At 51.2% G+C, this 14,304-nt stretch overlaps 1 protein-coding gene across 5 annotated transcripts; it reads right to left on the reverse strand.

Moving 5' to 3' along the window:
- Nucleotides 1-900: 900 nt before the first annotated feature.
- On the reverse strand, nucleotides 901-10,581 carry DUSP26 (dual specificity phosphatase 26). 5 transcript variants are annotated; one of them, XM_068532277.1, is made up of 5 exons: nucleotides 10,316-10,581; nucleotides 7,627-7,919; nucleotides 7,009-7,068; nucleotides 5,918-6,132; nucleotides 901-985 (listed from the first exon to the last, which is right to left on the reverse strand). In XM_068532277.1, the coding sequence occupies exons 2-5, from the start codon at nucleotides 7,845-7,847 to the stop codon at nucleotides 927-929; spliced, it is 555 nt and encodes a 184-aa protein (XP_068388378.1). In that variant the 5' UTR covers nucleotides 7,848-7,919; nucleotides 10,316-10,581; the 3' UTR covers nucleotides 901-926. The 5 variants fall into 5 exon arrangements, with proteins under 5 accessions (XP_068388378.1, XP_068388374.1, XP_068388375.1 ...); XM_068532273.1 differs by lacking the exon at nucleotides 901-985 and adding an exon at nucleotides 4,215-5,047; XM_068532274.1 differs by lacking the exon at nucleotides 901-985 and adding an exon at nucleotides 4,215-5,047 and having other exon boundaries at nucleotides 7,627-7,922.
- Nucleotides 10,582-14,304: the final 3,723 nt, after the last annotated feature.

A 14,304-nucleotide genomic window follows, 5' to 3' on the forward strand; every position in this document is an offset into this window, starting at 1 on the left:
AGTTCTCAAGTTATTCAGTTTGCAAGAAGTCTGAGGGATTTAGCCGAGGCACATTCAGACTACAAAAATAGGTCTGCGGCTGTGGGTTATATTAGTAGTGATATACTTACTAGGCAAAAGGAGGTGCCAGCTCTACTGTAGCCTACATTGGTCAGATCATGGCTATAGTCAGTCCTTCTAAGAGCCTGAGTTATTTCTGGGTTCTTTTTAGTTATACATAAGTTGCCCATGGTTCTGACAGGAAATCAATGCAATCTAACTATCAGGTTGGCCAAAAGGTTCGTTCAGTTTTTTCCATAAGATGGCCCTAATAGCACTTAGTTGTCTTTAACTTCATTCAAAACAATTTTGTTAGATTGTATCGTGACAGCTGTCATGTCAGTGTGCATTTAATAAAAGACTTATCAAAATTGGTGAATTTTTGTGTAGCCATTTTTTTTTAAAGGTAATTTTAAATTTATTTATTTATTTATTTATTTATTTATTTATTTATTTATTTTTGGCTGTGTTGGGTCCTCGTTTCTGTGCGAGGGCCCTCTCTAGTTGCGGCAAGTGGGGGCCACTCTTCATCGCGGTGCGCGGGCCTCTCACTATCGCGGCCTCTCTTGCTGCGGAGCACGGGCTCCAGACGCGCAGGCTCAGTAATTGTGGCTCCCGGGCCCAGTCGCTCCGTGGCATGTGGGATCTTCCCAGACCAGGGCTCGAACCCGTGTTCCCCGCATTGGCAGGCGGATTCTCAACCACTGCGCCACCAGGGAAGCCCTGTGTAGCCATTTTAATATTGAAGATGGAAGAAAAAAGGCAACATTTTGGGCACATTATGCTTTATTATTTCAAGAAAGCTAAAAACGCAACCGAAAAGCAAAAAAAGATTTGTGCGGTGTGTGGAGAAGGTACTGTGATTGATCGAATGTATCGAAAGTGGTTTACGAAGTTTCGTGCTGGAGATTTCTCGCTGGACGATGCTCCCGGTCGGGTAGACCAGCTGAAGTTGATAGAGATTAAATCGAGACATTCATTGAGAACGATCAACGTTATACCACGCAGGAGATAGCCAACATACTCATAATATCCAAATCAAGCGTTGACAATCATTTACACCAGCTTGGTTATGTGAATTGCTTTGATGTTTGGGTTCCACGTAAGTTAAGCGGGAAAAAAACCTTCTTGACCCTATTTCCGCATGCGATTCTCTACTGAAACGTAATGAAAACATTCCGTTTTTTAAAACAAATTGTGACGGGCGATGAAAAGTGGATACTGTACAATAATGTGGAACGGAAGAGATCATGGGGCAAGTGAAATGAACCACCACCAACCACACCAAAGGCTGGTCTTCGTCCAAAAAAGGTGATGTTGTGTCTATGGTGGGATTGGAAGGGAGTCCTCTATTATGAGCTCCTTCCGGAAAATGAAACGATTTATTCCAACAAGTACTGCTCCCAATTAGACCAACTGAAAGCGGCACTTGATGAAAAGCGTCCAGAACTAGTCAACAGAAAACACATAATCTTCCATCAGGATAATGCAAGACTGCATGTTTCTTTGATGACCAGGCAAAAACTGTTGCAGTTTGGCCGGGAAGTTCTGATTCATCTGCTGTACTGACCAGGCATTGCACCTTCGCATTTCCATTTATTTTAGTCTTTACAAAATTCTCTTAATGGAAAAAATTTCCATTCCCTGGAAGACTGTAAAAGGCACTTGGAACAGTTCTTTGCTCAAAAAGATAAAAAGTTTTGGGCTTCCCTGGTGGCGCAGTGGTTGAGAATCTGCCTGCCAATGCAGGGGACACGGGTTCGAGCCCTGGTCTGGGAAGATCCCACATGCCGCGGAGCAACTAGGCCCGGGAGCCACAATTACTGAGCCTGCGCGTCTGGAGCCTGTGCTCTGCGACAAGAGAGGCCGCAACAGTGAGAGGCCTGCGCACTGCGATGAAGAGTGGCCCCCGCTCACCGCAACTAGAGAAAGCCCTTGCACAGAAACGAAGACCCAACACAGCCAAAAATAAATAAATAAAAAATAAATAAATTTAAAAAAAAAAGATAAAAAGTTTTGGGAAGATGGAAGTATGAAGTTGCCTGAAAAATGGCAGAAGGTAGTGGAACTAAAGTGTGAATACGTTGTTCAATAAAGTTCTTGGTAAAAATGAAAAATGGGTCTTTTATTTTTAGTTAAAAACCGAAGGCACTTTTGGCCAGCCCAATAGAATCAACATTAATAGCGAAGCCCTCACTTTTTCCCTTAGATAAAATTGTCTCTCGATGATAATAAAAATGTGAGCCCCAGCCAACAGATCTTGCTGGCCTCTCATCCCACAAGTCTTGCCTGAAACATGAGACCAGTTCTAATTTTGGTTGCCACAATTAGAAAGGGGTACCAATACTGGCAAGGCTGGGGAGGAAACTTGAAATATGACAAATTCGGACTCGTGGAGACAAGCATAGCTGTTAGGCTGAAAGTGAGGGGACACAGGAGAGTCACAAGAGCTGCCTTCAGACCATGGAAGGGCTGCCATGGGAGATGGAGCTAGATAAAGAACACATTAAATACTGAGTGTGCTCAGAGCTTTCCATCGCATATCCGATTAAATGCCCACAGCAACCCTGCGGAAGTAGACAGACTATTGCATGTAACCGGGGGCGGGGGGGGGAGAGAGGTGAAGTGACCGTCACCAGTGCCTTGATGGATATGTGCCAGGGCCAGGGATCCTAGGCTGTCAGATCTTTCGGCCTCATCTCACCACCACTGTAACGTGATCGCAGGATGCAAGTGTAATATTAGAGCTTTCTAATACTGTGTGTGGGAGTTATGCAGTGATTCCCGACCATCAAAGATGGCCAAGCAGGGACTTCCCTGGTGGTGTAGTGGTTAAGAATCCACCTGCCAATGCAGGGGGCATAGGTTCGAGCCCTGGTCCGGGATGATCCCACATACTGCAGAGCAACTGAGCCCGTGCGCCACAACTACTGAAGCCCACGCACCTGGAGCCTGTGCTCTGCAACAAGAGAGGTCACCGCAATGAGAAGTCCGCACACCACAAAGAAGAGTAGCCCCCGCTCACCACAACTACAGAAAGCCTGCGCGCAGCAATGAAGACCCAATGCAGCCAAAAATAAATAAATAAATATATTAAAAAAAAAAAAAGATGGCCAAGCAAATTAATGCTTGATAACTATCATCAAGTGATTTATTGAAAAGGCGATTTATTTATGCCCTGTTGGAGAGTGGAAATCGTTCATCTGTGAAGGTGACTTCTGGCTTTGAGATTCTGAGTTTCTGTACTTTGGGGTAGAATATACACTTTAGATATATTAAGTGATTTTTTTCCCCCGTATTTTTCACTTCCTCTTACATCCCATCCCGTTCTCCTACTCATGTGGATATTCTGTTCTGGGAACATACCTATTTTGTTTTATTTATTTTATTTTATTTATTTGGCTGCAACGCGCGCGGCATGCAGGATCTTAGTTCCCGGGCGGGGATCGAACCTGTGCCCCCTGCAGTGGAAGTGGGGAGTCTTAAGTACTGGACCACCAGGGAAGTCCAACACACCCTTTTCAAAAAGAGGGGTGTGGTGGCCGGCAGTTTGACAGTTGGGATATAAGATCATACTATTCTCTCTGGTGGTGGAGTTTATTTTTTACTAAATTTACTAAGGAGATTATGTTACACTCCTCAGAGGAAAACTTGGAAAGATTAGAAGAGGAAGCAGTCACATCACCTCTCCTCCCCTCCCCTCCAGTTTCCTGGCACCAGGCAAAGCCCAAACCCATGAATGTGGGATTTAGGGCTGGGATTGATTTAAGATTAATATTCTGCTCTCCTACTAGCATGGGGGACTTGATATAGAAATCAGGTTGACTCTTTGAAAATAAGTTATATTTCTTACACCCCTGAGCTTGTGAACAGAGACCTATTTTAAGCTTGGGAGATGCAGGGTGTGCTCCGAGTCCTAACGCAGTTTGCAAATCTGAATTTTTTGGTCCTCTGCTTCCCCCGTGTGGACATACATGGAAATAAGTTCAAGATACCACTTGCCCCAGGAGTGTGAAATTGGACTGGGGAGAAACCTCCCCTAGGAACTGGTGGAGGTGTGAAGGCCGGTGAGGGCTTATGACCCTAGGAGGGAGTCAGAAGCTGTTCTCAAGGGGACAGGTTCCGACCTCGTACAAGCTGTCAGTGATTCAAGAGGCTTGCTTCGTATTCACCATTTTTATTTTTCCTGGAGACACTTGGATCCAGTAAGCGAGGGATTATCTGCAGGCCCCGAGTCATGCACCTCTGCAGTTCTGGGCCACGACCAGCACCCATGGGCACCGTGCCAAGCCTCCCACGCCTCTTCTTCCCGGGGTTTGGAGTAACAAGTCTGTGGGTTTCTCCCTTAGCTTTTCACACCCTCTCTTCACCGTCTGTCCCTGAGCTACCACCTCCACATGACTCGACACCATCACGTTTGTGTTTGCTGCATCCCTGATTCCTGGCAGAGGTACAGGGCAGGGCTGGTCCTTTTGTTCTGATACGCGGGGAAGGGGAGCACTTGAGCACAAAGAGGGGCTGTGAATCGCCGGGACCACCCTGGCTGGGATCCAGGACTGTCTTCTACCTGCAGCCTACCTGCCTCCTTCCCTGGCCAGCTCCCTCCTGGGTGACTGTCACACTGCCCAACCTCACCCCATCCCCCTCGATAGATAGATAGCAGCTATGGCCTGGGGCCACGTCCCAGCCCTCTCAGGAGAGAATGGGTTCGCTGGGCCGCCGCCAACCTGCCCCCTGGGCCTCCACTCTCCAGCTGGGATCCAGGGACCCACAGGCCTGGCCTGACCTCCCTCCCTCCCTCGGCCCCCTCACGCCTCCAGACGCTGCCGCAGCCTGCGGTCCAGGGCCAGGAGCTGCCTCAAGAAGCCCCTGTTGGGGATGATGCCTCGGTGGTCCTTGACTTTTCTGATGGCCTCCACGAGGGTGAGGCGGTGGTACAGCATGAGGTAGGCCAGCACCAGGGTGGCCGAGCGGCTCACCCCCACGGCACAGTGCACCAGGATCCTCCCTGTGAACGCAGACACGAGACACGGCTGGGGACCCTGCGGTGGGCTGGAGGAGGCTGGGGAGAGGGCCCCACGGACAGGCGGAGAGGAAGACAGGTAAGCAGAGGTGCACGGAGGCACAGACTGGTGACGATAAGAACCCAGATCCTGGCCAGCGGGGGAGCCTGGACGGGATGAGATGGAGAGCCTGCAGCAGCGCAGAATCCGTAAACCCAAAAGGGGCTCGAAGGGAGAGGGTCATCCCTAACGCAAAACTGAGCTTTGCACCGAGCAGGGCTTCCTTCTACATGTGCTGAGTGCGTCCATGGAAAACCCTTTATGTCTAAGAGGGTCCTTCCTCAATCTCCCAGTCACTTTGGGGTGGATGATTAATAATATATTTTTTTCCTATTAAAAATTTAAAAAAAAATTTTTTTTGGCCACGGTCTTTGGCGTGTGGGATCTTAGTTCCCTGATGAGGGATCAAACCCACACCCCCTGCATTGGAAGCGTGGAGTCTTAACCACTGGACTGCCAGGGAAGTCCCTATATATATATATATATATATTTTTTTTTTTTTTCCTGATCACTAAAGCAAGACAGGTTCAAGGTAGAAATCATTAGAAAGTATAGAAATATATAAAGAAGCCAACAATTGAAAAATATATCGCCCATAATCTTACCACCCAGGTGCAACTTTCCACTCTCTCAACATTTGGGATTATTTCCTTCTTTTTATGGACAGCCTTGAAAAGATGGTTGAGAGGATAGTTTCCTTTCCTGAGCATTTTATCACACCATTCAAGTCTCTCTCTCTCTCCACACCCAGACCCCTGGGCTGTTCTCTAACCCATTGTCTGTTGGTCCTTCCCTCCTCCTTGCTCCCCCCCTACCTCCCGGCTGGCTCAGTGCCCGGTGGATGAAGTCAGCGGCTGCCTGGAAGTGGACGCTCATATCGAAGGCTGGCGAGTCGTGGGCCTCGACCCCCAGGTAGCGGATGCCCAGCCCCTCGTAGGCCTCGGGTGTCCCTCGCCACCTGCTGTGAGAGGCGTTGAGGACGTGGCTGATGCCCAGGCGACGGAGCTCCCGGTGGTTGTTGGCTATTTCCCTGCATTGAGGAGTGGAGGTTAGGGGGGCGCGGAGCCGGGCAGTGGGACCAGACATCCTTGTCGGTACCCTGACCACTGCCTGGCCAACATCGTTGGCTCCGGGCCTCCACTTCACTTCCTGAGGACCCGAGATGGGCAATGAGCCGGAGTCTTGTCCTGGAGCAAAGGTGGGGAGTCCTGGGGAGATTTTGCCTGGAGGAGAGAAGACTGAGAGATGGGCAAACAACAGCCATGATAACATATTGAAAGAATGCTCTGAGGCAGAAGGACTTTACTTGATCCGTGAAAAGGACTGACAGGGTTTGTGCTTCATGTAAGGAAGTACCTACCAACGGTGGAATCTAGCTGGAGAAAGATTGGGGTGCCTTGGGAGAGAGGGACTTTCTTCACACCAGGGTATTCAAGTAGAGAGAGGAAGTCAATGGATAGGGTCTGGAAGCGGCAGAGGGAATCTGAACATTGGATGGGTTGTTGGACCAGCTCACATTTAACGTCCTGCTAACCTTTTTTTTTTTTTTTTTTAATTTTATCTTAATTTTTTGGCCACGCCGCGCTGCATATGGGATCTTAGCTCCCTCACTAGGGGTTGAACACGAGCCCCCTGCAGTGGAAGCGCAGAGTCTTAACTACTGGACCCCCAGGGAAGTCCCGGCCCCGTTACTGTGGACTCTTTCTGATGCCCAGAATCTTCTTGTGTTTTGCCAGTTACTCCACGCTCATGGTTACCCTGTGGCGGAGGTCACCTGCAGATGTTCCTGTGGCCCGTACCCCTCAGCTCAGCCAACATGATCATATCAAACGCCCTGTCCAGCGCCAACTCCTCGAGCAGAAAGAGCCCTGAACTTGAACCTCCAAGTCCTGGCTCTGCTACTTACGACCCGTGTGACCTTGGGCCAGTCCCAACTTCTCTGAGCTTCCGATGCCTCCTCTGTAACCTGGGGATAGTGGTACCTACCTCACAAGGCTGTCGTGAAGATTAAGAGAGAAAAGGCATGTGAAAAACTCCTTGTAGCCTCTAAAGCCCTTGGGAGAGACAAGTGGGGCCTCCTCTTTCTTTGACGCCCTTCTCTCCATCGACCCCACGCACCTGAGTGGGCCTCTGCACACTCTGCGGCTTGGCTTGGTCAACCTTTCGCCTCACTAACCACTGTTCCCGGCCCCAGGGATGGCCTTTTCTCAGGGCACAATAGGTGGAAGGTCAGAGAAGTCATCTAAATGTCCAGCCCTTAGCACTGGCACGCAATCATACATTTTGCTAAATGAATGATACGATTACTTGAACAGAGTCTGTCTGTCCAGAGTTGGGTCTATCAGTAATCCTGTCCAAACTCCCCCAAACCCTCCTCCACTCTGCCCATGCACCCCATCCCCTCCATCCTCCACGTGGAAACAACAGCACAACTCAGCGCCTCTCTGCCACTCTTCTGCTTTCTTCCTGCACATACACACACACACAGACATTCAGCTGTGGCCCCGGTCTGCTGGGTACATACTGGTCTCCGAGGTAGAGGCCTGGCCAGACCTCGTCGGCGTGGTTACAGGCCGTCTTGCCCGTGTAGAGAAGCCTTTCCAACTCAAAGACGTTGAGGAAGGGATGCTGGACAGCTGGTACCTCTTCCAGGGCCCCTCTCGTGCGAACAGGAGGCCTCGAGCCACTCCGGGAGAAGCGGGCCATAAATGTCACCGAGGCCCAGAGCCAGTTACCGGGGCACATCTTAGAGGCGGCAGGAACTGTGGCAGCCACGGCGGTGGCCGCGGCGATGAGGGGTCGGTCTCCAGGTAGCTGCTGCTGGGAGAGGCAGGGATGTGAGACACACTTGAGCGAGTCTGGAGCAGCTGCTTCCCTTCCCGCCAGCTGGGCTGGCCCCTAGGGAGAAGATTCTCCAGGGACGAAGGTGAAGTCTGGCCCTCCGGTGCGGGAAGTGCTCCGGATGCTCCTCTTGTCTGAGCTGCGGCAGCTCCTTTTCCCTGCTCTTTGGCTCTGCCGGGCAAGGAGGTGGGAGAGTCACATGTCCTTGTTTACGGGAGAGGGAGCTGCCCGGCAGCTGAGTGTCTGCTCTGCCATTCCAGCCCAACTCCCAGCGCAGACGTAAACACGCACGCAAGCATTTGGCATTCGGGTGGCAGGGCCCGCTGCCGGAGCCCTTGCCAGCCAGAATCTGGGTCTTGCCTGCCTGAGGCTCCAGGCGGAGAGGCTGCGGAGCTGGCAGGGGGGTTGGGGGTGGCTTTGGACCCATGGGGGGAATTAGCATGAAGACAGTGGCAGCAGGGGCTGTGACACAGCACGCCTGCCTCCTCAGTGCCAGAGGGATGGGCTGCTTTAACCCGTTCCTGCCCTCCCTCTGCCTCAGCGATGAGCCTGCTCTGGGAGGTCTATGGTGGGGATGGGACGAGCGGGGAGTAGTAATAAAGACGAAGTGTCGGTGTTTGAAAACTACTTGCCGAAGGCCCTTGCTGACGGAGGGAAGCGCCAACCTGTGTGCGCAACAGGAAAGCGTCCTCCTTCGATCAGCATACAGATATCATGGATTAAACCTCATCTCTCTGGGTCCAGGCAGGGCTGGAGCATTGTGTGTGTGTGTGTGTGTCTGTGTGTATGGGTGTATGGGTGGGTGGGGAGAGGAGGAGGGAGGAAAGGGAAGAAATGAGGGATCCTGCCAGGCCCAGGGGCTCAGAGTCTGGAATTAGCATCTGTGTTGCTGGTGGAGTTTAAGTGGCCCTACTTAGCACAAGGGGTCCTCAGTGAGGGGACTTGGCGGATGCGCCTCTGACTCTCTGTGGACAGCTGGGCCTCCTGAATGTGGGACCACGCATTGAGCTGCAGAGCTGGGAAGGGCCAGCCTTTGAGACTTGCCCTGGGAACTTCAGGGCAAGAGCCACGCCCACCCCCCCTTCCTCTTCCCCCTCCTCCTCCTCCTTCTCTTTCTCTTCCTCCTCCTCCTCCTCCTCTTCCACTTCCTCCTCCTCTTCCTCCTCCTCCTACCCCTCCTCCTCCTCCTCCTTCTCTTCCTCCTCTTCCTACCCCTCCTCCTCCTCCTCTTCCTACCCCTCCTCCTCCTCCTCCTCTTCCTCTTCCTCTTCCTCCTCCTCCTCTTCCTCCTCCTCCCCCTCCTCCTCTTCCCCCTCCTCCTCCTCCTCTTCCTCTTCCTCCTCTTCCTCCTCTTCCTACCCCTCCTCTTCCTCCTCTTCCTACCCCTCCTCCTTCTCTTCCACTTCCTCCTCCTCTCCCCCCTCCTCCTCCTCTTCCTCCTCCTCCTCTCTTCCTCTTCCTCCTCCTCCTCTTCCTCCTCTTCCTACCCCTCCTCCTCCTCTTCCTCTTCCTCTTCCTCCTCCTCCTTTCCCCCCTCCCCCTCCCCCCTTCTCCTCTCACACTGTGATCCTGACCCTCTGAAAAGGTGGGCTGGTCTGAAGGATCCCCCTCCCACTCCCTGTCCTGTCTTCTGCCCCAGGGACTCAAGGGAAAGTCCACAGTGAGAGGCCATCTTTGTCCTGCCCCCAGCCTGCTTCCCCAGCCACGCTCTCAGCCAGGGCCCAGCTCTCCCCATCCCCCATCCCCCAGGGCCAGAAGAGATCTGGCGCTCACAGCGCAAAAGGAGCAAAGGTCTTAGGATCAGGACTGGAGAGGGGAGACGGGATCTTGGGGTGTTTAGGGAGAGAGGCTGTTTTCCCTGGCTGGTCAGAGGAGCACAGAAGCAGAGCACGAGAGCCACCACCACCACAGCCATCAGCTTCAACATCATCGCCACCGTCATCTACTTTTCCTCCGCAGGCCTGAAGACCCCACCATCTGGTTCCCAAACAACCTTTCCTGGAAACAGATTCTGCCGCCTGTGTGAAGCTGAACGGTGCAAAGAGAGCGGGAAGCAGACCAGGTGTAGCAGGAGCTCCGTGTGACTCTATTTCTCCCCATTCCGTCACGGGGTGCCCCCCCCCGGGCACTCTCCAACCCCATCCGCAGGCTTCTGGGGGCCCTGGCCCGCCGCCCCCCTCCCTCCCTCTGCGGTCGCGGTTGTAACAGGTTCATGGCTGTCGCCCAGCCCTCGTCAGCCCAGACAGCCTGGCGCGGAGGGCGGAGGGAGGGAGCCCAGGCGGGCCCCGCAGGTTCGCTCCCAGGCCCCTTCCCCCCGCCTCGCCCCGCAGCCCCGGTCCCCGCGCCTCGCCCACCCGCCCCGGCCCCGCTACCTCGGGAGGCGGCGCGGGTCTCAGTCCCGGAGGCAGATCGCAGGCTCAGACAGCCCCACGGCCATGACTCTGCTGCCACCGCCGCCTCGGCTGCCAGCGCCAGACCGGTTGACGGATTAGCATCTATTTTTAAGCCATGACACGCACGTCGAAGCAGGGCTGGTATCAGTGTGCGTGTGTGTCAGCGACACGCAGGGACACAGCCTCACACCCGCTGGCCCGAGTGGACACGCGGCGTGGGCCACGCAGCCCGCACCCCCTGCGGCCCCGCCTCACAGGCATGCTAGTGTGTATGTGTATTTTCGGAGCTGCGCCAATGACAGGCACTTTGCCTAAAGCTGACATTATGTAAGTCGTCCCAGACTGTGTCTTGAGCACACACGCTCCCCCCCAGGCAGCATTAATTAATTACACAGACACGAGGATGATTCCCACTCACTTGTACATTTCTCCTTCTCCGAGAACACCGTGGTACAGATAACTATTGTTCGTAACCCTGATCAGTATTTACTATATACCACGTGCTTCACATATCTTAGCTCATCTTATCCTCACCACAAGTCTGTGAGGGAGGTGATATTGTTATTGTACCCATTTTAGGCAGGTGGAGATGAAAAGGCACAGAGAGGCTAAGTGATCTGCCCAGGGCACGCTGGGCATCGCCAGAGCTGAGCTTCACACCCTGGCTGCCTGGCTGGGAAGTTCAAGTCCTTAAGGGCTTTCTGAACAAATGTCCCCCGCACAGTGGGGAAGGCACAGTGGATTTCTATCCGGAAAGCCATTTCGGGCAGCTCAGCTCCTAGTGAATTTCCCTTTCCTCCACTCCTGAAGAAATTCATGTGCTGCTTTTTGGGGATATTTAGCTTCACTTGCTTTTCTACCGTAAGCACCTTGTAGGCTCCAGTATTGTAAACACTTGCAAGGCAAGGACAGTGTTGTGGTCCCCGGTGCCCAGCTCACTGTGTGATGTGGAGGTGGGGGCAATAATGAATGTTATCAGGTGACGCTCTGAGAACCAGGAAGAGTCCAGGAGAGCTGCCTGACAGGAGGAAGGCAGGAAGAAGATAAGGTCATGCTGGACCTGGCTTAGGATGGGTAGGCAGTATCTACTGTAGCTGAAATCAGGATGGACTACATTCCCAGAGGGACAGTAGATCAAGCTTTGAAATCTGAGTCAGAGAAAGTGACACAATCCCCAGTTCAGCTCCATCACAGGGTGTCATCGAAGAGTAATTCCCCCCTCCACCCAACCTTTTCCTCTCTAGAGAAGCAAACACAATTCCTCTCTGTTTTCCTTGTGCCTTCTTAGTATACAATTTACCTGAAGACATGAATCCTCATCATTTAAAACAAAAAACCCTTCAGGGGTTCCCTGGCGGCGCAGTGGCTAAGAATCTGCCTGCCAAGGCGGGGGACACGGGTTCAAGCCCTGGTCCGGGAAGATCCCACATGCCGCTGAGCAACTAAGCCTGTGCGCCACAACTACTGAGCCCGTGCTCCACAACAAGAGAAGCCACCGCAATGAGAAGCCCGTGCACCGCAACGAAGGGTAGCCCACGCTCGCCGAAACTAGAGAAAGCCCGCGCGCAGAAACAAAGACCCAATGCAGCCAAAAATAAATAAAATAAAATAAATTAATAAACAAACAAACAAAAACCCCCCTGGGAAATTTGAATTTGTCGATCCAGGAAAGCCCAGGTGAAAAATGGTCACAAATCAAACTGTCAAAGAGCATATATCACACACTAACCTTATCTGAAGTGACAGAGTCTTTAGGATTGGTAGGTTGTGAAGATGTTGTAGATGATGAACTTCATCCCAATGTTTAGCAAGATTTCTGTTTCAACCCTGCATTGCACTTTTCTCAAAAAGCTGGGAAAATATGCTTTTAAGCATATGATAGACAATATAGGCAGATGTTTATGGGTAACCATAGAAACTGTCCCCGGATTAACATCTTCATGAGGATGGGGTCAACCTACTCAAGTGGCTTCATACTTTTCTTTGTAACTAGAAGGCTTATTATGCTTCCAGGTGACACCAACCTAAACTAAGGATGGAGTAGGGAGAGAGAATGGAGGAAAGAGTTAGCAAGGAGAAGGTAATGGAGAAGGTGGGACAGGTAACGGGCAGAAGGAAAGAGAAGAAGCATGTAATGATAACTTATTCTCGTCAATTCCTTGAACTTTCACATTTATCAACTCATTTAATCCCACCCTCCTTTTACGTGGGTGTTATTTTCCTCATTGAATACTTGAGGAGACTGATACTTGGCCAAAGTAGTTAACTCACCCACAGCTAGTAAGTGGCAGAGCAGCGGTCAAAGCCCAGGGCTATCTGATTCCAAAATTTTATCTTCCAAGATGAGGCTGAAGTGTCACTTCCTCTACAAAGCCTTTCTGGATCTACTCTTATTTGTCCATTTCCTTCTTTGTGCCTGTGATGACTTCTAGCCAAGGACTTCTGAGCTAATTGGACTTCCTGAGTTTCTACATTTATTTAAATCTCTGTTCCCATTACTAGAAGTCATGAATGGATGTACCACACTGGGATAAACAGAACAGAGATGGAAAAATAAGGCTACTGAGAACTAGGAATAGATTTCCAAGTGGTTTCTAAAGAAATACACTCTCTTCTAAAAATAATTGCATAGAGAGAGAGGGCAAAGAAGTTCAGTATGAGTAGAGAGGGGGAAAAACACACACACACGAAAGACTAACAAATATATGTTAAATGGTAATTCTAACTGCTATTGTTGAACTATGGACTCTGTGGTACTGGGTTAAATGCTAATTTAATCCCATAAATAGGTACTACTAATTTCATTTTACAGTTGAGGAAACAGGTTTAGTGGTGGTAAACCCATTCCGCAGCAGGTAAATAACTAATAGTTGGGATTGCGGCATGGATTGAAACCTAGAACTGTTTAAAACCAAAACCTGGGCCTCAAAGCACGGTAGTATACCTGAAGAAAAATCATAGTTAATAGTTAAAGTGTATCAAGCCCTACTGTGTGCCAGGCATGCAGCAGCACTTCAAGAATCGGGAGCAAGGCATTCTCAAGCACCCCGCACGCCCCCCTTGTCCCTTAGGGGGCGTGGCTCCCCGGTGGCAGGATATGCCCGTGCTGGAGGTTGGGAGCAGCGGCCTTTATTCCCCGGGGAGTGTCAGCTGCTGCTCTGCAATCCTTTCCCCTAAGTAGAGAAGTGCAGATCGAGAGGGACCTGGCTTCCTTTCGACCCCGCCCTCGGCACTGCCCCTCCAGCCTATTCTGGGCTGGTGCACCCGGACCTCACCTCGGCTGCGGGTTTAAAGAGCCCTTTCATCTACAGGTTCAAACCGCAGAGGACCGACAGGTGTGACTTTATTTAGCGATGGGAGTACGGTGAGGGGAGGCGGGGCAGAGAAAGACTCCACGTCTTTCCTTTGAGGATGCCCTGTATGGATGCTGACTTATTCTTCCAGATCTCCATCCTCCCAGGTCCTGCGCTTCTTTGGCTTCTTCCTCCTCCCCTATTTAGCATCTCCTCTTCCCCGGGTCCCTGCATGTGATTTGTGTGCCTGTCCTCCCAGGCGTCAGCCAGGGATTAAGGGGCTGGTTTCCCCACCCAGGCTCCTGCCAGCTCTGAATAGGCGAGGAGGGCTAGTGGGTCCTCTAGATAGAGTGAGAATCTGGGTTTTGCCTCAACTCTACAATCTTCCTTCTCCATCTCTCCACCAAACCGTTCTGTAGCCACTTTCTCTCAGATTTAACTAGGGGTGGACACATCTTACCACTATGAATATTCATTTCTTCTAAGAACCACACGTTTATCACAAGGAGTAGATATTCTTTCCATTAGCCTGATACTGTAATGAAAATAAACTCTGGGGAGACTAGTGGTCCTAGAGTGGAAATAAACGAGGATCATTATTTGCAAACAAAACAGGATATAGAAGGAATATACAGTAAATATCACTATTACAAAAAAAGAAGAAAAAAGAAAAAG

The sequence above is a fragment of the Eschrichtius robustus genome, chromosome 21 (assembly GCF_028021215.1).
Source record: "Eschrichtius robustus isolate mEscRob2 chromosome 21, mEscRob2.pri, whole genome shotgun sequence".
In the NCBI taxonomy this organism is placed as follows: domain Eukaryota; kingdom Metazoa; phylum Chordata; class Mammalia; order Artiodactyla; family Eschrichtiidae; genus Eschrichtius; species Eschrichtius robustus.

Coding starts and splice junctions, on each gene's coding strand:
- DUSP26 (XM_068532273.1), bottom strand. CDS start 7,847: ATGTGCCCCGGTAACTGGCTCTGGGCCTCGGTGACATTTATGGCCCGC. Junction 6,133..7,008: donor GGCCCAAGGTCACACGGGTC/GTAAGTAGCAGA, acceptor TCCTCAATGCAG/GGAAATAGCCAACAACCACC. Junction 5,048..5,917: donor GGCACTGAGCCAGCCGGGAG/GTAGGGGGGGAG, acceptor CTGCGTTCACAG/GGAGGATCCTGGTGCACTGT.